Genomic DNA, 24,646 nt, shown 5'->3' with positions numbered 1-24,646 from the left:
CTGTCTCTGAGCCGAGACAGCTCAACATTTTTAACGTTAATCCGATCTGTAACAGAAAATAACTTTAACCCTGGACATTTTGAGAATTAACTGGTAAATTTACAACTTTAATCTCAGAAAATATCCTTGTTTTTTCCTTTTAATTCACTGTTTTTCACTGAGTATGTTTGTTTTTTTATTGGTAAAACTTAATTTTGGTAAATTTGAGACTGTTCACACACACACACACACACACACACACACACACACACAGAGGTTCTTGTAAATTTACAACTTTATTCTTAAAGTAAATAAAGATTAAATTTTCCACTTTAATCTCAGAGAATATTCCAGTTTGGGGTTTTTTGTGAATTTACTATTCAGTCTTGTAAATTTTGAGATTTTTCTTGTAAACATCTTTAATCTTGAATATTAAATGTACCAGTTGAATCTCAGAGAAAATTTTAAACTTAAAATTTAAAGCTTAATTTGGGGAATTTTGAGACTTTTCTCATGAATTTACCACGTCAGTCTCAGAAAACATGCGAGTAGTTTTCTTTTTTTCCAGCAGTTAAATATAAATAAATTTGCCTCTGAATGCGTCAACAATCAAACCGTTTTCTCTCCGCAGCCACAAGTTCGGCTCATCTGGAGGACCTGGCCTACCTGGACGAGCAGCAGAGACACGTCCCCTCACGGACGTCCCTCAGGATGCCCAGACAGAACTCTGGGAGTCGTAGTCAGCAGGACCACAGAGGTAAACGCACACACACAGGCACGCGCACACACACGCACACGCGCGCGCGCGCGCACACACACGCACACACACACACACACACACAGAATGACATCACTCTCTTCTTCTTCTTGCAGTTCGTTTCACGCCGTCTCTCAACCTGAAGCCGCTCCACTTCGAGGTTCCCGGTCTCTCGTCTGATTGGTTGTTCACGGGCAGGGAGTGGCTTTTCCAGGAAGTGGACGCTCGTCTTCGCAGTGGTGACCCTTCGACCAATCGGGGCGTGGTGATCGTCGGCAACATGGGCTTCGGCAAAACGGCCATCATCGCCCGTCTGGTGGCGCTCAGTTGTCACGGACACCGCATGTGGCCGACCGCAGCCAGCAGCCAGACAATGCCCAAACGTAAGCCGACGCTTTGAACCCGGCGTCGCACCAATCCCTTTAAAATAAAACAAATGTTTTAATAACCGTCAACCCGTCACGTTACTCAAAGATCACCAGCATCTGTTTGGAATATTTTTAATAAAATATCATGTTTGATATTTCACATCAAGCCGTGTATCAGGACCGACAGAAGTTATAAAAAACATGAAATAAAATACAGAGCCGGGAGAGTTAATATTCAGTGGAAAAACTCACAATTCCCAAGATTCAAGTTATAAATTTACTCACAAATTTGCAAAAAAAATTTGCAGATTTGCATGAAAAAAAAAAAACTGGATATTCTCAGAGATTAAAGTGGTAAATAAACAATTTAAACCTCAAATTTTCCAGCACTAAAGTGGTAAATTATGAGAAAAAATGAAAATATTTTCCCAGTTTTAAAGTGCTAACTAAAAACACACAGATATTCAGAGATTAGTGATTGATTAGAGTGCTTGTAAATGTAACACTTTAATCTCTTTAATCTCAGAAAAAATTGAGTTTTTTTCATGTAAATTTACAACTTTAATCTTGATCTCTTAGATTTTTTTGTAAATAACCAGTTTAATCTCAAATTATTATTTTAGTTTTTTTTTGTAAATTTAAAACTTAATTTTGGGAATTTTGAGACTTTTCTATAAATTTACCAGTTCAGTCTCAGAGAACATGAGAGTTGTTTTCCTCTTTAACCAAAAAAAGTTCCAGAAAGACAGTAAAAAAAAAAAGACGCAGTGACATCTTAGAGAAGTTTTATTGTTAGCTTTTAATTTAAGATTTAAGACAGCGGCTGCAGCGCTCAGCTGGTGTCTGCAAACAAACAGCCGTAAACTTAAGGACCCCCGCTGAGTCAGCATTCTGTGGGAAAGAGCTGAGTCAGCACAAAGGAGCCAATAAAATCATCCAGACGCAGAGCCGAGACCGACACCAGCAAAACCAGTAAACCCAGTAAACCCAGTAAACCCAGCAGCCGAACAAAGTGTTTCTGGAAAAATCACCAAAAACTTTTCAAGGAAAAAAAATACTTTTGAAAGAAAACAAAAACACAAAAAAACAGAAAGACAAAAAAGAAATCACTCAGATTTTGTAAGAACAAAAAAATGCCATAAAGTTTATAGATATAAATAAAATTGCCAAAATGTTTCTTTAGAAATTGTCAACATGTTTATTTTTATTTATTTATTTATTTTTTTAAGAAAACACGTTTTCCAAACCCATGGCATGTTTTCTTTAAAATCGCCAAAACCATAGAAAAAAAAAAACAAAACAAAAAACGCCAAAATGGTTTCTGGAAATTCACCAACAATATTTGTGTTTTTACATCTTTACTCACACTTTAAACTGATTTTGTATGTGCCCTCACTGCAGATGTAGAGGCTGTTTCTTTCTCCCACGACTCCCTGGGAAGAGGAGGAGACGAAGGAGGAGGAGGAGGAGGAGGAGGAGGAAGCTGTCCAGGGACTCCAGAGATGAGAAGGAGGCAGGAGGCGGCACTCAGGAGGCTTTCAGGACAGGTAGGATCCTACAAAAATACAACCACAAGTCCAAAAAGATGTAAATAAAGACAAACGCAATGATGTGTAAATCAAATGCATTCAATTGAATACAGAACAAAAAAAACTTGATGTTCACATTTATAATGGCATGTTTTCTTTAAAAAACATTAAACAGAATTTAAGATTTTTTTGGCCAAAATGTTTCCTTAGACATCACAAAAATGTTTAAAGAAAGGAATACACAAAAATTGAGAAAAGAATCATCTTTCTTTACAAATAATAAAAAATTTTAAGGAAGAAAAAGACAGATTTTTTTCTTAAAAAAAACAACAAGATAATCTAATTTTTCACTGAAAAATTGGCAAAAGATTTTTTTTAATTCAATTTTAAAAACAAATTAAGAAAAACTCACTGGTGTTTTTCTTCAAAATTGCCCAAAAAGTTTAAAGAAAAAAAATTTCAGAAAAAAAAACACACACATTTTTTAAAGAAAATAAAAGTCAAAACATTCAAAGAAAAAATAAATCACCCAAAAATTCAGAAGTGAGAAAAATCTCCCAATATTTTTCTTTTAAAGAAAACATGCCTTCCAAACCCAAGGCATGTTTTCTTTAAAACTGCCAAAAATAACAAATCACGAAAAAAAAAAGCCCAAATGTTTTCTTGAAAAAATTTCCCACAATTTTAAATGTAAAGAAAAAATCACCAAAACTTTTCAAAATTTGTCAAAAAAATTAAAGAAAAAAAGGCAGTATATTTGCTTGAAAAATTGCCAAAAAGTTGAAAGAAAAAACAAGTTTTTGTGAAGAAAAAAATATTGTCAAAACCATTAAAGGAAAAAGAAATCACCAAAACTTCAAAAATTCCTTTTGCTGGTCGCTGATGACTGCAAACGTTTTCTCCGTGTCTCTTTGCAGGTCGTCTCGTATCATTTCTGTCAGGCTGATAACTGTCACACCTGTCTGGTCCCGGAGTTCGTCCACAACATGGCGGAGATGCTGAGTGATGCCCCTCAGCTGGCGGCCTATCGGGAGCTGCTGCACCGCTCGCCGCCGCTACAGAGCGCGCTCAGTCTGCGCTCCTGCATCCAGGATCCGAGCGCCGCCCTGCAGAGAGGAATCCTGGAGCCGCTGGACGCTCTGCACAGAGGTACCGCCGCACCGTGATGCGTCTCCTCCGGAAAACCAGCCACACGAGTCCACGTGTTCGGCTCAACACGCCTTTTTTCTTTTTCCAGAGAGGAAGTTACACATGGAGGGGGCGGGGCTTATTGTGCTGATTGACGGGCTGAATGAGGCGGAGTTCCACCGGCCGGACTACGGCGACACGCTGACCTCCTTCCTGTCCCGAAACATCCCGAAGTTTCCGTCCTGGTTGAAGGTCATCACCACCGTCAGGACCGGTCAGCAGGTACACACACACACACACACACACACACACACACACACACACACAAGGAGCCGGCGGGTTTTAACAGCTGGAAAAAAAACCCCAGCAAGACACAACATTTTAACCCTTTGAAACCTGAGAAAATTGGCTTAATTTTTTTCAAAAATGTGGGACGAAGGCGACATACAACATAACAAGAAATGGCCCAAAAAATTGCAAGACATTAATAAAAAATCTAATAATAATAATCTGCTAATTTTTAATGTTTTTTTGCAGTTTGTGAGACATTTCTTGCCAAGTTTCTCATTATGTTTTTTTTCCAGTTTCAGAGGTTTAAATATTTGTGAAAGGCGATGAATGCTGATGTCAATTTTGGTGTTGAAGGGTTAAAAAGTCATGAAGCAAAGAAGCAAAATGAATAAATAAAAAAAGTGTTTTTGTGTTTTTGCGGTCAGGACATCACTCGCTCGCTGCCGTTTCACTGCATCTCTCTGGACAGGATGGAGGAGAACAACGCCATCGACCAGGACCTGCAGGTAACACGCTCACAGTCTGTCTGTCCATCCGTCTGTCCGTCTGTCCATCTGTCCATCTGTCCATCTGCAGCCTCTTTTACTCGCCGTTTCTCGTCCTCGCCGTATGGCAGCAGCCCTAAATGTCCTCAAATTGTGGTTTGTGTGTGTGAAAGGCTAGTCCTCTTTAAAAAGTCGCAAAAAGAGAAATAAAAAGAACACGAAAAATTTTAAAAGAAAAAAAAGCCAAAATATTTTCTTAAAAATCTAAATTGAAATTTAAAAATGAAGTCGCCTTTTTAAGAAAAAAAACCACCTCTAATTTTGAAATACAATTAAAGCAGAAATGTTGTCTTTAGAAATATTCTTAGAATAAAAATTGCCAATTTTTTTAAAGATAAGAAGAAAAAACATCCCAAATGTTGAAAGACAAAAATAGGAAAACGTTTTGCCAAAAAATATTTTAAGAATAAAATATTTGCCAATATTTTCCAAGGGATATTTTCCGTGGAGTCGGCATGCTGTCTAAAATCCCACTCTGGAGACACATGATGCTGCCGTTTGATTGGTTCCTCAGAGACTCTGCAGAGGAAAATAACTTCAGGGTCTTTGTGCGTTTCGACGTCCGTCTGCTGTTTTTTCTCTCAGGGTTACCTGATGCAGCGAATCCACAGCAGCGCAGAGATCCAGAGCAACGTGTCGCTGAGTAACGGTCGCCTTGACAACGCGGCGCTGGCCAAGCTGATCGGCCACCTGAAGAGTCTGAGCAGAGGCTCGTACCTGTACCTGAAACTGACCCTGGACCTGATCGAGGGCGGATACCTGGTCCTGAAGAGCTCCAGCTTCAAGGTGAGGAGGGGCGGGGCCACAGGGACGAACAGGTGGAGGTCACATGACTGAAGTGAAGTCAGTCCGTTAGATCATTGTTGTGTTTTGGTTTTATTACGCTGTACACTGTGGAAACTAAATAGTTACATTCAGACTGTTCAGGTCCAAAAATGCTCCATTGAAACCCATTCAAACTGACATTTTTGATCCCACAGCCATCAGAGCAGAAAAACAGGACTTGTGTTATTTCTGGGTGTCATTCTGGGCTTTTGACTCTGAATTTGTCATTTTGACTATTTGCATGAAAACTGCATTTTGTGTGCGAGCGATACGATTGTATCACGAGTGTATAAGTATTTGACACTACACAAAAAATAATGTATAAAAAAAAATAATGTTGCTGCTAATCATTGACATATCCCAGACTGTCGGCAGTAAAAATATATATACTTAGCATGTAGTATATTGAAAATAACTCATTTTTTGTGTTTAAAAGTAGGGTCATCATGACAAAAAGCTGGCATTGCAAGGGTTAAAATTCTTAAAATGAATGAATATTTGATCTTCATGATTGGGACTGATGTGGGTTAAAAAAAAAACCCAGTAAAAGTAAAACATCTTATTAATGTGTAATATTTTTTAAAGTGATTTTAAACAGGGCCCTAAGGGTTCATCACTGTAACTGAGACTGTGTGTGTGTGTGTGTGTGTGTGTGTGTGTGTGTGTTTTTTTGCTTGTGTTTTTGTGTGTGTGTGTGTGTGTGTGTGTGTGTGTGTGTAGGTGGTCCCTGTGAGTCTGGCTGAAGTCTACCTGCTGCAGCTCAACATGCGGTTTCCCACCCAGTCGTCTTTTCAGAGAGTTCTGCCGCTTCTCAACGTCGCCGTGGCGTCGCTGCACCCGCTGACCGACCAGCAGGTACGGGACGGGACGCGCCGCGTCACGCGGCGAGCATCAGCGGCACGCACACACAGACCCAAACAAACTGCACAACTGCAGCCGCACAGATTTAACTCAGTAATTTATTCTTTGATGTTAAAAGCTGAAAAAAAAACCTGGAGCTTTAAAAGTGTATTTTTCATGATGGTCATTCACGAGCACAGAGTTTGGGGGTTTTCTTTAAGACACAAAAAATGGTTTATTTTTCATTCAATTTTAAATCAAGGAAACTGAAGGCAGCTTTATTTGTACTGTTTCATACAACAGGACAGCTCAAAGTGCTTTACAGAGCAATAACGTACAAACATCATAAAAATTACAGATTCACGATAAGTGCAAAGACAACATTTAAAGGTCAAATTCGTCACTAAATGATTTAAAAATGTGAAAATAAAAGTCAGATTAGATGTAGAATAAAGGGATTTAGAGGAAATGTCACTTTTTTAAGTTCAGATTTGATGTTTATTGATGGGAGGCGTCATACGCTCTTCAAGGGTCCAACATGTACAGCAATGATACTCAACTCACGGCCTGCGGGCCAAATCCGGCCCCTGACAGGGCCCCTGGTGGCCCCCGACCATTTTCCATCTGACAGTATAAATAAGAACAGTTTTTGTCCTTTTAGTCTCCGTAAGGTGTCAGAGACATAAAACAGCATTAAAATAGATCCCCCACACCCCCGACAGAGGGCCTTAATAAGACCCTAATGTCCCAAAATCATACAAATGTCCCCAAATCTGAACAATGTCCTTAAATCCAAGAAATGTCCAAAAATCCTGGAATTGTCTTAAAATCCCAGAAATATTCTAAGATCCTAAAATTGTCCTAAAATCCGAGGAACATCTTAAAATCTCATAAACGTCCCCAAATCCTGGAGACGTGGGGCTTCTGCTTGAGTTTGTCTGTGATTCACTGAGACGTGACGCCGGTGACCGGCTGCTGTCGTCCCGCAGCTGTTCGAGGCGGTGAACGCCGGCGCTCTGAGCGGAGGAGCGCTGCAGTGGGGCGAGTTCGTGCAGCGAGTGGAGCAGCTGTCCTCCTTCCTGCTGCGGCGCAGCGACGGCAGCCGCATGCTGAACCACGCCTCCTTCAGGGAGTGGCTGATGTGGAGGGAGGAGGGCCAGGACGACCGCTTCCTCTGCGACCCCAGGTACGCTCGCCGCCAGCAGCCCCGAATTTAAAGTATCGAATCAAAGAAAAGGAGAAACGAAACGGGTTTTATGTTTCTCTGAGGCGGATTTCACTTTAAGGAAACAGAGTTTATCGAAAAAAACAGAATCAACACCAGATACTCATCATTAACCCTTTAACTCTGAGCAAATGTTTTTATCAAAACGTGGAATAAAAAGCCAACGAGCGACTTGAGAAACATTCCACAAATTTCAGGACATTAGAAGATTTAGAAAATGATTTTAAAAATGTGGGAAAATACATAAAATCCAGCGAAAACTGTATTAATAATTCACGTAACGACATAATAAAGTGAGCGCAGCAGGCGTGCTCAGCGTGTGTCCAGCTGCAGGGAAACAAACTGATCTGTGTCGCTTAAATACCAGAAAAATGGAGGCTGGCTCTTTGTGGTTCCTTTTTTTTCAACTACAATTATGTATTTGAATGATGTTACAAAATTATTGGGATTATTAAGCAGTTTTTTCAGGCTTTTTTTGTGCTAATTTTCTTGTACTGTTTTCTACTTTGTGGTTAGTTTTTGGGCTGTTTCTTCTGTGTTGGTCATTGCCTTCTTCCGATATTTTTGAGGAAAAAAAAGCTAATTTTCTCAGGTTTTAAAGGGTAAATATACATTTAAAATTATGTCTGTCTCTCTGTCCATCTGTCCGTCTGTGTGTCTCCAGGAGCGGTCACACTCTGCTGGCCTTCTGGCTCTGCAGACAGGAGGGAAAATTAAACCGACAGCAAACACTGGAGCTGGGACATCACATCCTGAAGGCTCACATCTACAAGGTCACACACACACACACACACACACACACACACACACACACACACACACACACCCGGACTACTTTTACATGTAAATTGACACAACTGTGAGTGTGTGTCTGTGTGTGTGTGTGTGTGTGTGTTTTAAAAATCAGAAAAACATTTTCCTTAAAAAGTCCCGCAGCAAATATCACCATAAAATAAATAAATAAATAAATAAAAATAAATGAATAAATGAATGAATAAATAAATAAATAAATAAATCTGCAAAAACTTTTGAATTTAAAAATCATTTAAAAAATTGCCCAAAAATCTTAAAGGAAAAAAAACTGCCAAAATATTTTTCTTAAAAATCATTAAAAAATATCACCAAAATGTTTCTTGAAAAATTACCCAAAAAAATTCAATTGAAAAAAGAACAACTCAACTAAATATTTTCCTTAAAATTAACAAAACAAAAAAAAGCAAAAAAAAACCCTACAAAATGTTTTGTTGAAAAATTGCCAAAAAAGTTAAAGACAAAAAAAAGTATTTTTTGGAACTGGAGTCCGTCTCACAGTTTGTTTGTTGTTTGTTTGTTTGTCGTCTGCAGGGTCTGAGTAAGAAGCTCGGGGTCTCCTCCTCAGTCCTGCAGGGGCTGTGGCTGTCCTACAGCACGGAGAGCCTAAGCCCCGCCCTCGCATCGCTGCGTAACCTGTACACCCCCAACATCAAGGTAACACACACACACACACACACACACACACACACTCACACACACTCCCCACACACACACACACACACACACACACACACACACACACACACACACACACACTCTCACACACACACACACTCACAGGCTGTAACCTGACTCCACCTGTGCAGGTGAGCAGGCTGCTGATTCTGGGCGGGGCCGATGTGGATCACCGTAGTGACGTCCTGAACGGCGCCCCCCTGCTGTGTGTCCATGCTCACCTGGGACACGGAGACGCCGTGGCGCTGCTGCTCGACCTCGGAGCTCAGGTAACAAAAACTTTAAAAAAAACTTGTGTTTCTATAGACTTTTATTTCCACAAATCTTCAGGTAAATTATTGTACTTTTGATTAATTTTTGGGTGGTTTTCGTTGGTCATTGTCTTCTTCAGGTTTTAAAGGGTTAATTATGTAACACAGTTCTTTCTTTTGCTTGTTAGGCCAGCTTGCTCGGGCTTCGCAGGGTTAATGTTGTTGATGTCTTTGGTGCTTAATGAAGATTTTCAGAAACTAAAGACGTCGTTTGCCTCTGTGTTGTTTTTTTCCAGGTGGACGCTCAGACACATGACGGTTTGACCGCGCTGGGATTCGCCGCTGCAGCTGGACACCTGGACATCGTCACCACGCTGAGTCAGCACGCCGCCAAGGTGAGCGTCCACCCGACAACGACGGTGTTTAAGCTGTGTATTCAGGACAGGAGCGCACACACACACACACACGCACAACCAATGACCGTGCTCTCTCTGTTTCTGTCTCTGTCTCAGGTGGGACATGTGGACAGCTCAGGTCGGTGTGTGTTGGTGCTCGCCGCTCAGCGTGGTCACCTGGAGGTGCTGCGCTTCCTGCTGAAGCGAGCGGACTGGAGCTGCACTTCCTGCTGCGGCCAGCGGGGGACAAGCAGGAGGGAGGCGCGCTGCAGCAGGCGCTGACCGCCGCCGCCAGCATGGGACACCCCGAGGTCAGACACACACACACACACACACACACACACACACACACACACACACACACACACACACACAGTGTGTATCACTCGATGATGACATCATGTTTCCATGTTTTTTGGCAGGTGTTGTCGTACCTGCTGGATCTCCCAGAGGAGGACGAGGAGGAGGAGGAGAGACCGGAGATCAACACACCCGACAGTCTGTGGGGAGAGACAGGTAACACACAACACACACACACACACACACACACACACACACACACACACACACACACACACACTGTGCAACATAAACACACTGCAGGAATACTACTCCTCGTTTGTACTGAGGAGTGTTTCTGCTCCTGCAGGAGGACTCAAATAAGTACAAGCACAAGAATCCTAATGTTAATCCAGGCTTCAAAGGGTTAACATGTAATTTTAAAGATGAAGATATGAAATAATCTACATGTTTAGTTCATAATTTAAGCTGAAATTATAAATGAAGCTCCATGTTGTTGCAGTCGTGCTGCATCACTGACCTCTAGTGGAGGAACTGAACTCTACAGTTCAGCAAAACCGCCTCAGGTTTCAGCTTCACTGCACAATACTCAGCGCTGGAAGAAGTACTCAGTTATACTACTGTAGTAAAAGTAGAGATACCACAGTGCATAAATACTCTGTATTTATGTATCAGCATCGAAATATACTTCAAGTACCAGAAACCTCATCGTGCAGACTGGCCTGTGTCAGAATTATGTACTTTAAGTACTTGTGATGCTTTAATGTGTTAATTACTTGGATGTTGCAGCTGATGATCATCATTTTAATGATGTTATTTACTGCTGAGCAGTTTAATCTTGTCAGTTTAAAATTGTATTAATAGTCTAATTCTGCAAATAAATGTAGAGGAATAAAATGTACCATCTTTACCTCCAAAATGTAGTAGAGTACAAGTACAAAGTAGCATAAAATGGAAATACTTGAGTTGAGTAAAAGTTACTCAAAATTGGAAAAAGTGTAAGTTTTTTAAAATGTTTTGTTACATCTCTTGTGTGTCTGTGTGTGTATGTGTTTATGTGTGTGTGTGTGTGTGTGTGTGTGTGTGTGTTGTGTGTGTGTGTGTGTGTGTGTGTGTGTGTGTGTGTGTGTGTGTGTGTGTGTGTGTGTGTGTGTGTGTGTGTGTGTGTGTGTGTGTGTGTGTGTGTCAGCTCTGACGGCGGCTGCAGGAAGTGGTCGTCTGTCCGTCTGCAGGCTGCTGTTGGATCAGGGAGCTGCTGCTGAACAAAGCAACAGGCGAAGCGCGTCGCTCCGCTCTTCAGCGCTGTGAGACGAGGACACTGGCAGGTACACACACACACACACACACACACACACACAGAAAGCAAAAACAGACTTCAGAAGCTGCACGTGGAGGCGGCGTGTTTTAACAGCTGGAAAAAAAATCAGCAAGAAAGAACATTTTGACCCTTTGAAACCTGAGAAAATTGTCTTTATGTCTTTCAAAAATGGGAAGACAATGACGAGCGATTAAAGAAGAAATAGCCCAGAAATAGTAAAATAAGCAAACAAAAAAAAAGGAAAAAGACCTCAAGAAAGTGCAATATATATATATATATATATATATACAATTCTGTAACATAATTTTGAATTTTTCTCTTATATTTTATATATTTTTAAATATTTTTGTTTATTATTTGTTAATCTTGCATTTCATTTTCTTGTCTGCTCCACATCATTGTAAATGAGGGCTCGTCCTCAAGGATTTTCAAATCTAAATAAAGATAAATAAACAAATAAATGAATAAATTTAAAGGAATTATAATTATAGTTTTCTGGACAGTTTTTTGAATAACTGTAATGATAATAATCCCTCCGAGTTTCAGAAGTGTGTGCTTGTGCCTCTCGTCAGGTGGTGGAGCTCTTACTGAGTCACGGCGTGGAGGTGAACGTGGTGGACCAGCAGGGTCGGACGGCTCTGATGACGGCAGCCTCAGAGGGTCATGTGACCGTCGCCCAGCTGCTGCTGGATCACGGTAACCACACGTGACGGTGATGCTACAACAACAGCGTTAACGTGCGCTCGGCTGTGTGGCGTGTTTTAAATTCTGAGCAGCTGATTCGTGATCATTTTAAACTTCGCTGCGATTTAACCGGCGTTTTTATTTCTGGTGTGAATGATTGTGACCTTTGACCTTTGACCCAGACGTTTCTCGGCCTCTCTGTGTCTGCAGGAGCCTCTCTGGACCAGACGGACAGGGAGGGGTTAACGGCACTGAGCTGGGCGTGTCTGAAGGGTCAGCTCCCGTTGGTCAGAGAGCTGGTGCAGAGAGGAGCCGCCACGTCGCACGCCGACCGCAGCGGACGCACGCCGCTCGACCTGGCCGCCTTCCGCGGCGACCCTGAAGTGGTGCGTCGAATAAATGTCGTATATAATATACACGAGCAGATGAGAATAAATAATGTTGTTGAAAACAGGTAGATTGCCAGTTAAAGAATAATGAATGTGTATGTGTTTATGTGTGTGTATGTATGTATTTTGTATACACACACACACACGCACACACGCACACATGTATCATTTATATGTTTAATTATTTCATGAATTGTTATGTTTTAAACTTTAGCACTCTTGCATGTAAGACGCTTTTAGTGGCATTTTATGTATGAAAGGTGCTAAACAAATAAAAAATAATTTCATTATTATTATTATTATTATTATTATTACAGACGAAGAGCAGCAACAAATACACATTCAGCAGTTAGATAATAGACGGTTAAAAATTGGACTGGATTGGCTTTTTTTATTTTCTAATTTCAGTTGGTTGATTGAGTGGTGAATTTATTTTTAACATTATATATAATGTTAAAAATAAATTCACCACTCAATCAACCAACTGAAATTAGAAAATAAAAAAAGCCAATCCAGTCCAATTTTTAACCGTCTATTATCTAACTGCTGAATGTGTATTTGTTGCTGCTCTTCGTCTGAAGTCAGAAGTCTTTTTCGGTCTCCAGGAGACACTAAACGTCTGCGCTGTCTCCGTCTCCGTCAGGTGCAGCACCTGGTGGATCACGGAGCCTCGGTGGAGCACGTGGACTGCAGCGGGATGCGTCCTCTGGACCGGGCGGTCGGCTGCAGAAACACGTCAGCGGTCATCGCTCTGCTCAAAAAGGGAGCCCAGATAGGTGCAAACATGACTCAGCTATTCTGCTCCCATGATTCATCGTGTTTGTATAATTAGAGATAACAGGAAGTAAGAGGACGTAAAAGACAGAAATGTCTCCGTCCAGAGTCAAAGGCTGCAGTTTGTTAGGACGAGTTTTATTCGTGTGCTGAATGTGTGTGTGTGCATGTGCATGTGTGTGTGTGTGTGTGTGTGTGTGTGTGTGTGTGTGTTTAGGACCAGCGACGTGGGCCATGGCGACCTCTAAACCCGACATCTTAATGGTTCTGCTCAGTAAACTGATCCAAGAGGGCGACAGACTGTACAAGGTAACACACACACACACACACACACACACACACACACACACACACATTACTGATGTTGATCTATCAGTCAGCTGATTCACAGAAAATTAATTGCAACTATATTGATGACATTTTTTTTTTAAATCTTCTTTTTCTTGTTCTAGTGTTTAGCTTTTGTGATATTTATTTATTTAATTTTTTATTTATTTTTTTTCTATTTCCTTGTACATTTTGGAGTTTTTGGGTGTTTATTTATTTTTTGGGGGGGGATTTGGTTTGGATTTGATTTGGGGATATTTATTTATTTTATGTTTTTATTTTCTTGTACTATTTTAAATTTTTGGGGTGTTTCTTTTTCTAAGATTGCTCTGCATCAGGTCCTTTCTTTTACACATTACTTATACACAGTAATTATGTTCTTGTACATAGTTAGTATTTTCAATGCAGGACTTGTGGAGTGTGGTTTTAGTACTTTTACTTAAGTAAAAGAAACTAAAAACAACATTTTTACTTTAAAAATTACCAAAAATTTTCAAGAAAATAAAATTGCCATATTTTTTGTCCTTAAATTCACAAAAAAACACCCAAAGTTTTGTGTGTGTTTGTAGCAAGGTAAGGTGAGGGAAGGCGCTCGCTCGTATCAGTCGGCTCTGCAGAAGTTTCCGGGTGACGAGCTGAAGACGTTCAGACAGCTGAGAGTGTGCGTGCTGCTCAACCTGTCCCGCTGCCACCGAAAGATGAACGTGAGCGACCTTTTACGAAACGAATCTCGTCTCTTGCGTCCTCGCGGACAGCAGTGAACTCTCTTTATCTGTTGGCAGGATTTTGGCCTTGCGGAGGAGTTTGCCACCAAGGCGCTGGAGCTGAAAGCCAAATCGTATGAAGCCTTTTACGCCCGAGCACGCGCCAAACGCGGACGCAGGTAACCATGGCAACATCATAACATGCGGTTTATGCAATAATCAAGTCGTCGCACGTAGGGCTGCGCAGTATGGCTCAAAAACTGTTACAGTCCTGTATTGCTTTATTGAACTTTTTTGACACAACCGTCTTCCATATTTTGTTGTTGTTCTTCCCTGCTTGCTGGTTTTCTTCTTTGGTGTTAAACGGCAGACTGAACGCTTGTAGGCGTTAATGCTGCTCCGCCATGTTCATAAGAATTGCAACGGCTCCCTTTAAATTAGTAAAAAATGCTTAAACATGTGGCCCAGTCTGGACCCGCAGACTCTCCCTGCATTCATTATTGCAGCACTCTCTTTATGCCATCCTCTGAAATCTTCTCTCCCTTCCTTTCTCTCTCCCTCTCCGTGCAGACAGTTCCACGCAGCCCTGGAGGACCTGATTGAGGCCAGCAGCCTGTGCCCCTCCAACCGGGAGATCCAGCGCCTGCTGTCCCGGGTCAAGGAGGAGTGTCGGCAGGTTGCACAACAACAGCAACAAGACTCTCCTCCTCCTTCGTCACATCGAGTTCATTCACAAAATGTGTCCATCAGCGAGGCCAGGTGCAGAGATTCTGGTTGTCTGCAGGTGCAGGACAGGGAGGGGCTTACTGAGGGGGAGGAGGAGGAGCAGAGGGAGGAGGGGAGCAGAGATGCTCCTCCTCACTCCTCCTTCCACCCTCCACCTGGGGTTCAAAGTCTCGACACTCATGGCCGCCCTGGGATGCCGTCATCTTCCTCTCTCTCTCCAACTCACCTGTATCGTCACCTCCCCAGCCCTGACCCCTCCTCTTCCTCCCCCTGTCACTCTGCGCCACCTCCTCCGTCCTCCTCCTATCACAATTTCAGCCCTCCTCCCTCCCCAATGCAGCAACAGCGACTCAGCCCGATGTCAGAAAACATGTCTGGAAACGGAGGTCTGCACCACCAGTCCATCTCAGCCCTCCACCACTCAGACCAGATCCAGGGAGGGCAACAGCACCACCTGTCCAATCAGAGATCCTTCCAGAAGCAGAACCCCGTACAAGGCCAGTGGCTCCAACCAGCCAAAGTCCAGGTTGTCAGAACCAGTCAGGCCACTTCCTCGGCCCACTCCAGCATGATTTCTGCATACTCCCAGTTTGGCCAACTGCCACAAGAACTGGCCGAACTGGGTGAAGGCCTCGGTCCGAGCCCCCTAGATATCAGCTCTAGCCTGCAGGCCCAGGCTGGTCTGAGCTCTGGAGCTTCATATCCACAAGATGATGTAGATGTGGACTTGGTTTGCCAGGCAAGACCTGCACTGGCCTACGGGAGAGAGGGAGGAGGGGAGAGGGTAGCGATAAGTCGATTTGGCCAGGCCCGTCAGTTTAGTCGCAACCAGTCCAAAGCAGCCCACTACCCCATGGAAGTTACTGAAGCGACAATGGGGCCTCCTGATAGCCTTCCACCGTTGCATGATTACCAATACCATTATCAGGGGGGACTACGCCGCCCACTCAGTGCTCACCCAAAGTCCTCCCCCGCTCCTCCGCCCAGGCCTCTTGTTCACTCCCAGAGTATCAGCGTCCGTTTTTCCACCAGCAGCGGCAGCCTCGCCGGAGGGCAGCCCGGTAATCACGGCCCAGGCTTCAGGACCTCAGCCTCCGCCCAGCACATGGATTCAGATCCGGGCTCTGTGGGAGGGGGTTACCACGATGACCTTTTTCTGACCTCCTCTCTGGAGTCAGAAATAAGCATGGGAGGAGGTGGGACCTACCCCGGAGAGGCAGCCCGTTTATCAAGAAACACTCCGTTTATGGGCATTAGCGACAGGACGGCAAGGGTGCAGCAGCACTACCAACAACAAGCTCCGTCCAGCTCTGCGTCCTGTCTCAGCCCGTCTCGCTCCTGGGCCGTGTCTTCAGTGGACACGGTCGTCACCTCACCCAGTAAAACCCCCACCAATCAAGGAGGCTTTGGCCAGGTGTCCTCCATTGCCTACCATAACCGCAGCAACAACAATGCTCACAATGACAACCAACTTGACTACTATCGGGAAGGCTCGGTGCAAGTCGCCAGTCAGAATCCGTCCTACCTGGACGTGAAGCTGGCCCGAACACTGCCAGTGATCCACAGCTACTCAGACAGACCTAGCGACAGACCGACAGGCCCTACCTCTCCTGTCAAACCAAAACGACCCTTTGTAGAGTCCAATGTGTAGAGAAAGGTTCAACAATAAGTCAGAGATACTGAAGGACGGTTGATAAAGAGTAATTTAAAAGATATATTCACTAGAGCTGGGGAATTATTGAGGCCGGGCGATGCTCGAAATGAATGGATGACGTTCAGAGGGGCAAGGCACAATAAATGTTAAATGGGGGTAACAGCACATACCTTGGAGGTATTTATGATGTATGGTTTAATGCAAACATGAAAAGTGAGTGAAATTATGTGGGGAAAAAAGAAAACTTGAGTGAGATATTCAAATACTGCCGACATTTTCAGTTATGCACACCTGGCCAAAGGGTACATTAAGCGTCCCTGCTTGCCGGATTGTCATTTTCGGCAAGACAAGCACTAGCTGACTTTATGATCAGACACGATAGGGAAAGGGTATAGCAGAAGTTATACGTTCAATATGGAACATATTTCCTGTTACCGGTCAGGTCTGTCAGTTAACCAACCAGAGACAAATAAGGAAGGACAAAGGGAATGGAGCTGAAAAGTGAAGCCAATGCAGAAGTGCCAAAAACTGCAGTTCTCCTAATGTCCACTGGCTCCGAGAGCGAGTCAATCCCAGTAGACTCCCATGTTAAAATGTCCAATTTTACAGCAGAAATAACATGATTACAGCATGGTACAAAAAACAGTTTTAGTCTCCATAGCTAATTTCAACATTCACGAGAACTGTATGGGGGGGGGGGGGATTACCTGTTTACTTTTTATTATTTTAGCTTAAAGTTACAAATAAATAAGGGCAGGGCTGCTTTGATTGATGGGCTGTCTGTGCAGCATCACCACAAGCTGTGATACCCCTTGAACGGTCCTGAACTGGTTCTGTCTATGATTTTTGGAACCTGGGTGCAATTTAGCCCATCAGTCTGACTGCACCAGTTTTGAATGGAGCTATTGCAATTGTGGCTGCATCATTAATGGTCCTGCTACCGTACGTAACAGACATGGAACTTCTGAATATTTGTCACTTGGCGTCTGATGTCAGCATGATTTGCACTTCCGGGCAAAGAAAACCTGCTTTTTTTGGGTTCTGGCTGGGAATCAACTTTTCGAGTCCTGGATCAGTTTATTTTTGGTCAAAAATCTCTAAGGTTCAAAAATAGGTGGTGGAACCAGAGCGAAACCATGCTGGTGGAAAAGGAGTCGGCTCCACCCTGTCTTTCAAATTTGGTCACTTGTGGCTCCAAAATGACCAAATGGACACTTTAAACTGGACTTCATGAACCAGTGGGAAAAGTCACAGGAGCTATGTCCGTTATTTTAAACAGTCTATGGGAAAGACAAGAGTGTTTGAACATGTGACAGATCCTGCCACTAAAAAGCACATTGAGGAGGATTGGGGGAAATCAGACATAAACATAAAAAAGAGAAAGCATCAGGTAGCACAAAAAAATCCTACCTTCTGGGTTCATCTCTGGCTTTAAGTACATTTCAGTACTGAATGCCCACACAGCACTGTTCTAGAGTTTTCCTGCCAAGCTCACCACTCTAGACTGTGAAATTTAGTCAGACAAGAGAGACTTAAATGCACCACTATCACCTTTGTCTGCTGCTAACGCCTTTAATGAAGGTTTTATTTTATTTTTAGTTTGAAGTGCTTACATGATTCAACTGGAAATCTGGATAAAGTCCCTACAGGATCCAGGCTCTAAAAACCAACTGGTCAGTGACCTGGTCCCAAGCCATAGTTTGAGAAACTAGTTTGATGCTGTCATTGAATAAGCACTGGCTTGCTGTATATAAAACAAAAATATTTATCTTTTTTAAGTTATATCTGTATTAAACTGTATGATATTGTTTCTCTTAAAACTGTATATTCCTTTTGGATCTGCCTTTATATGTTTGTTTTGAAGGTTTTTCACACAGCAGATAAACAAAAAGAGCAATGTCGGCGTTGCTCAGGTTTTGGTTAACTTTTTCCTGCCTGATGGCATCGATCTACAACGAACATCCTGTAAAAATGCCTTTGGTTGGATTGTTGTATTTTTTGCTTCAGGTAGTTATTCTTGTTTTTTGTATGAAGGTCTTTTGTATTGTGTATTGTAATATGTACTGTATGTCCTGAAGGTCCTAATTTATGCAACAAGGATCCTTACCGAGGACCTTTCACAGTCGATGCCATGGAAACTTAGTGCTTGCATGTCCCATGAACTGGTGATTGACTCCTTCTACTGTCAGTAACTTAATAAAAGACAATTGACCACTTGTTAAACCCCTCCCCCCAAAACAGTGATTGTCCAATCATAGTTTAGCGTACAAGGCACAGCAGAACCATGGATGTATTTAGAGATCTGGATACAGCATTGAATGTGGAGCCCCGTTCATTCCTATGAGAGTTGCTCAGGGGTGCACGAAGCCGTATAAATTACCTGGATGATCTGGTGATGATCAGCACTACTTCCGATCCGTGTGCCCATTGATTATGTGCACGAGAGTCTTACAGCAGCAAAGCGTGGCAGAGAGGCCAAACAGCTAACTTCCAGTTTGGCACTTGAATAGGAATGAAGTGATTTAATCTTGGGGCTCTTTTGGACTTTGCAAATGTCATCAGACCAAATGGATCACATCCTGATAGGGAAACAAGTCGTGAGGGTTGTGACGCTCAAAACATTGAATCCAAGGATTTAAAGACGTTACTTTCGTCATAGTCAATAGGAAAAAGTCTTTTTGGGGCCATAGGGCATCACGTGACGGAGTCAGGAGTTGTAATTCCACCGTTTGGCAACCACAAAAATAAAAATCAATGCCCGGTGTACTTCCTGTGGGCTTTAGCAGAACCTGTCAACTGATACTCGACATTTAAAGATCAAATGTGTAGGAATTAGACTGGCAGAAATAGAATGTAATATTCATAAATGTGTTTTCATTACTTTATAATCACCTGAAACTCCTCCTGTTTTTGTCACCTTAAAATGAGCTATTTATATCTACATATGGACCATGTCCTCTTTCATGGAGGTGCACTAGTGTAGTGGAGGGTATGTACAGGTATACAACACTTTTTCTGCAGATTTACAGTATACCCACCTATTAGCCAAAAAGTGATGGAATATATACAAGAGTATTGCCGTCTGAAATGAGAACTTCTGTTGGCTGATTTAATGAGCTGTAGCTTAAATGCCATAAAATGGCAAATAGGGCGGCTGTCAGAAAGAAATTTCTACTTTTAGAAGATTCTTGTTTTACTCGTTTCACTCTTACACTAAAAAGTCTAATTTAGTAGGAGTTAGTGATAGAGCTTATGTTAGTTTGATTAGCTAGCTAGCAACATGAAATCAGCCAGAAAAAGTTATTATTTCAGATGGTAAATGCAGCGGTTATCGGAACAGACATCTGCTTCTACTTGTATTTAATGCTACAATATTCTTGTTTTAAAATTATTTTGCTGCTCACACTAAAATGTCAGATGGAGTAACAACAGGGAGTTCTGGAGCTGTTAGCTCGATTAGCTTGTTTGCTGCAGCTCATAAAATTAGCTTGCAAAAGTTCTCATTTCACAAATAAAACAGTAGTTAGATAGAAATAAGAAACCTGCTTTAACTTATTTTATCTACTTTCACAAGATTCTTGTTTGAATTTGCTGGTCACACTGAAAAGTAAGATTTAGCCTGTGTTTTCATGGCGCTAATGTTAGCATGATTAGTTAGCTAGCTGCAGCTTATAAAAGCCAGATATCTCATTTCAGAAGGCAAATACAGCGGTTGTCAGATAAAAATACTTACTTTATTTTTCATCTACTTTAACAAGATTCTCGTTTTTAAATATGTTGCCAGTCACATTTAACAGTCAAATTTAGATGTTTTAACTGAATCATGGAGCTAATGCTAGCGTATAGCTAGTTAGCTTAAAATCAGCCTTTTCTCATTTCAGATGGCAAATGCAGCGGTTGTTGGACAGAAATAAAAATCTGTCTTAAAAAAAGGGCGTATTGTTTAAAAAATGAGCAAAAGATTGAAGCGGTTAACGAGTCGCCGTCATTTAAACTGCTGAGGCGGGGGGGGGTCAGCCAACCATCAGTTCAGACGGGAATCGAAGTGGGACTTTAATTGTTTTAAAATGTATTTTATGCACATGAATGCCTTTTTTGTTTTTGTTTTTTGACATTTCTTTCGTTATTTTTCTAAGAATACGCAGTTTTGTGTCAGAGTTGCTGATGACCTCTGACCTCTCTGTTTCGGAAAAGTCTCTGTGACCACTGCCCTTATATTTCCTTCTGCTCAGGAGCTTCAGCTGTGAGAACATGTGCCGACACTTAACTCTGGTCAGTTTGCGAGCCGCTCTGGTGTCTGATTCTGGCCGGTCACAGTGACGGACTTCATTATTAAGTTGATTCAAGACTAGTTTAAAAAGTAATGAAGCGTGGAAACATCTTGTCACGGTGCTTCAGAGTTGCTTTAATGAGCCGATGACAGCTGCTGTCTGTCAATAAAACAGCGTGTTTTGTTTCATGTAGGGTGAAACCCCGACCTGCTGAGGGGCCCCGGGCCTCGGGTTTGACACACAGTTAATGGAGCATAAGGGAACAGAGTGTGTTCCCTGTAAGAGGGTTTACTGTTTCACTGTGTAAGATAAGTTCATATTTAAAACCCAGGATGGTTACAAGAAGAACATCGTTATTAAAAATTGAAAACAACATGAATGTTTCAGCTCATGTGAACATTACAAAGAGGAATAAAGCTGAATCAAAGACAACGGTCGCTTGCTGTTTTGTTTCCATTGTTTAATATGGGGACTTATATTACATTTATATACATTTTAGAAATGCATCTTAAAGCTGCATTATTTATTAATTCTGGACCAGCTGAACAAGCCGTTATACATATGTATCTTTATATATATGTATATATATATATATATATATGTATGTGTGTGTATATATATATATGTGTATGTATATATGTATGTGTGTGTGTGTGTATATATATATACACACACACACACACACACACACACACACACACATATATATATGTGTGTGTGTGTGTATATTGTGTGTATATATACGTCTTTGTAATCCACTCATGAATCAATCTGTGAGTTTAGGAAAACTTATTAACTACTAACTAATTTATTTTTCATGTATTTATTTTTTTCCGGCCGCACAGAGCTGTGGTTCAGCCTCCGGCCGGCAGGGGCGGTGATGCAGCGCGTGATGCACCGTGAGGAAGCGGAAGTGGTTGCTGTTTTCCGGTTGTTTTGGTCAGTGCAGGTGAACGCACCGCGCGTGCAGCCGACAGGTGAAGAGCAGAAGAGAAATGCGTGATTACAGTTTCTCTCTTTGCGGTGTTAATGTTCGGAGCTTCATGCGGTGTTTTTCAGTGACCGTGTGTCCGCGATGATAAAGAAACGCGAAGAAACGACCGGAAACACGGAGCTAACGGCAGCTAACAGCTAACTGCGGCTAACAGCTAACAGCTAACGGCTAACGGTGAGTTACTGTTGTTACTAAAATGAACGGTCTCTGTGTAACCAGCGGCTGACTTTGTTCTTTATTTTATCTTTTATCGGGATAAACTGCGGAGAAATACTTCTGTCAGAGAGCTAACAGCTAAACTTTGTATCTGCTTTACTTTAATGTTTAAATACTTCATTAAAAAACTCACTTTAAAATGATTAATGATATTTATTCCTTTAACGAGTTTCTAAAATGAAGATTTAACATCGAGAAAAATAATTGTGTATTTTGTGATTCCGAAACTGAAACTTTAGAGCATCTGTTTTGTATTTGTGATCTTTGAGATCTTTTTGGGGATATTTCAAAACTGGATTTCTGAAAAGGAAATTTGGTGTTTTAATGGAGAACAAAAAAAGGGAAAATATGTATAATACTGTATTTATTTTGGCCAAACAATATATTCACAGATGTCGATTTATTAAAATCAGACCAGTGTTTCTCGCTTTTATGAATGAGTTTATGAATTAAAAAAACACAGAAATGAATCAGAAGTAAACCAGCTTTGCACATAAATCATTTATTTCTTTTGATTCTTGTGTTTTTTGTTGCTGTTGTTTATTTTCTGAAATGATGTTTAGTCTGTATTTTTACTTGATGTAACTATTCATGAATGTAAAAGCCGTTTTGTTTACAAATTAAGTTTAAAAAAACCCCAAAAACCTCATTAATTCACCTCGACAACCCGACATGTCTTTAACCCCTTAGAGCCTGCGTTAATATCACACACACGCCTATCTCTCTACACACTAAATGCGCTTTTCAAAAGCAAGCTATAAAAAATATTTTGCATTAATATTGAGTTAATTTTTAAACTAATGTTAGACCTAATCATGAAAATTATGTATTCATTAATTTTCAGAATTTTAGCACCTTAAATTTCAGGTTTTTGACATGATGTCACTATGTTTTTAAGATGAAAAATAGAAGAATTAATGTCAATATACTACATGCTAAGTAAGGTTTTCTGTTTTTCTTTTTTTTATTTACAATATATTATACTATGACTTTAAAATTAAATTCAACAGCATACTTTCCTGTGACCTTTCTTTAAAACATTTTTTATGACATATACTGTGACTTTTAAATTAAATTTTACAACATACTATACTATGACTTATAATGCAAAATTTTCTTGACATACTCTACTATGCATATTTTTTTCTAGGTATTTTCAATGTACTGTTTTTTTTGGATTTTTATGTGAGATCTGTGTGACTTTCTTTACTATGACCTTTTATACAATTTTTTTATTTGATTTGATTTTGATTTATTTTGAACACGTGAAAGGGAAATCAAATACTGCACAAAAACAGGCCGACAAAAAACAAAGTAATTACAAACTATGAAAAACATAAAGCAAAAGAAATGATTAAATGCAAAATGACTCACTTCACATATTCGAAAAGGACTGAGGAGAAGTGAACACGTATTCACGCCCACCTCTTCCCCAAAAGTCTTTGAGTTTTGAATAACTAGCTTCCTTATTCATTTAAAGCTTTACTGTAAGTAATCAAATATACCCACAAACTAAAATTAAATTATTATCATTGTTTACAGAAAAAAATAGAAGAATAAAGCAGGCAGAGAATAAGAAAACGGCGTCCCCTGTAACTCTCAGTGCCCCTCTTCATCCCCGTACCTCCTGAAAATGTTGTTTTATACAGAATTTTGAACTGAATTTTAAACTTTATGAGTTTGCTACGACTTCTATATTTTTGAAACATACTATACCGTGACTGTCGATCCCTGCGCGCTCTCCTGTTCCTCCATCACGAGCTACGACTACAATCACAATTCTGGAAATTAGTTTATATTGGAGAAACTCCCGTGTTTGTGTCTGAATACCTGAGAGACACAAAACCGCGTTTCACTGTTTGTTCACTCGTGTGTCGGTTCTGCAGCGGCCATGGCGGAGGCCGGAGCCCACCTGACCTCCTCCGCTGTCCGCGAGCAGCCGTCCGTCTTCGAGGTCCTGGCTCAGGAGTCTCTGATGGAGGCCGTCAGACCGGCGCTGAGACACGCCGTCAAGGTGAGCACGCGCCTCAAACACTATAAACCCCGCCCATCTTTCACTCTTCTGTTCTTGGACGTTTTATCGTGTGAAGAGCTCTGTGTGTTCGGGGTCGGCAGATTATCGGCGTGGCTGATGGATGAGCGGTGAAGAGATGACGTATTTTTGTAGGAAGTTAGCATCGAACAGGTTCCCTCGTCAAAAACTTTCTGGGATTTTTGATTGTCGGCCGAAATAAGCTCTGTGACGAACACAAGTTTCTGAAACTTACTGGTTTTATCCAGCACGAAAATCCTCACAGATGAACTCCAAAAAGGTTATAAACCAGCTACGTCGAGGTCACATGACGTAAACGTCACCTCCCCGAATTTTCAACTTCACTGTAGAAACACGTTAAAAAACGATCGAAGAAGATTATAAACAGATAAATCGAAAAGTTCCAGCGCGACTGTAAAGCTGTAAAGGCGGCGAACGAGTTTAATGAGTTATTTACTTATTTAAGGCGTTTGACCCAAAACCCGTTTAAAACCCGGAGACTTTGAGACGAGGGAACCAGAAGTGCAGAAATGCTAACGGACTTCGTTTTAGGACTCGTTACTTCACCGCTCTGTTTGGCATTTTGCAGATCATCTGCATCAGTATTTTCTTTTAATGATGGCTGATAAAATAAAT

At 41.4% G+C, this 24,646-nt stretch overlaps 1 protein-coding gene across 1 annotated transcript; it reads left to right on the top strand.

The window, feature by feature from the left end:
- Positions 1-488: 488 nt before the first annotated feature.
- Positions 489-17,141, top strand: LOC121956872 (protein TANC2-like). Its single transcript, XM_042505294.1, is given in 25 exon segments — positions 489-736; positions 853-1,119; positions 2,506-2,651; positions 3,551-3,782; positions 3,871-4,043; positions 4,478-4,558; positions 5,183-5,383; positions 6,143-6,277; positions 7,252-7,448; positions 8,152-8,260; positions 8,832-8,954; positions 9,107-9,244; positions 9,523-9,621; positions 9,739-9,852; positions 9,855-9,932; positions 10,044-10,137; positions 11,111-11,202; positions 11,205-11,246; positions 11,812-11,935; positions 12,134-12,309; positions 12,956-13,088; positions 13,304-13,395; positions 13,983-14,117; positions 14,196-14,296; positions 14,688-17,141. Coding segments are annotated over 25 exon segments (5,049 nt in total). The 5' UTR covers positions 489-576; the 3' UTR covers positions 16,495-17,141.
- Positions 17,142-24,646: the final 7,505 nt, after the last annotated feature.

This window comes from Plectropomus leopardus, chromosome 17 (genome assembly GCF_008729295.1).
Source record: "Plectropomus leopardus isolate mb chromosome 17, YSFRI_Pleo_2.0, whole genome shotgun sequence".
NCBI classification, from domain to species: domain Eukaryota; kingdom Metazoa; phylum Chordata; class Actinopteri; order Perciformes; family Serranidae; genus Plectropomus; species Plectropomus leopardus.
The sequence above is the reverse complement of the archived record's forward strand: the minus strand, read 5'-3'. Positions and strand labels throughout refer to the sequence as shown.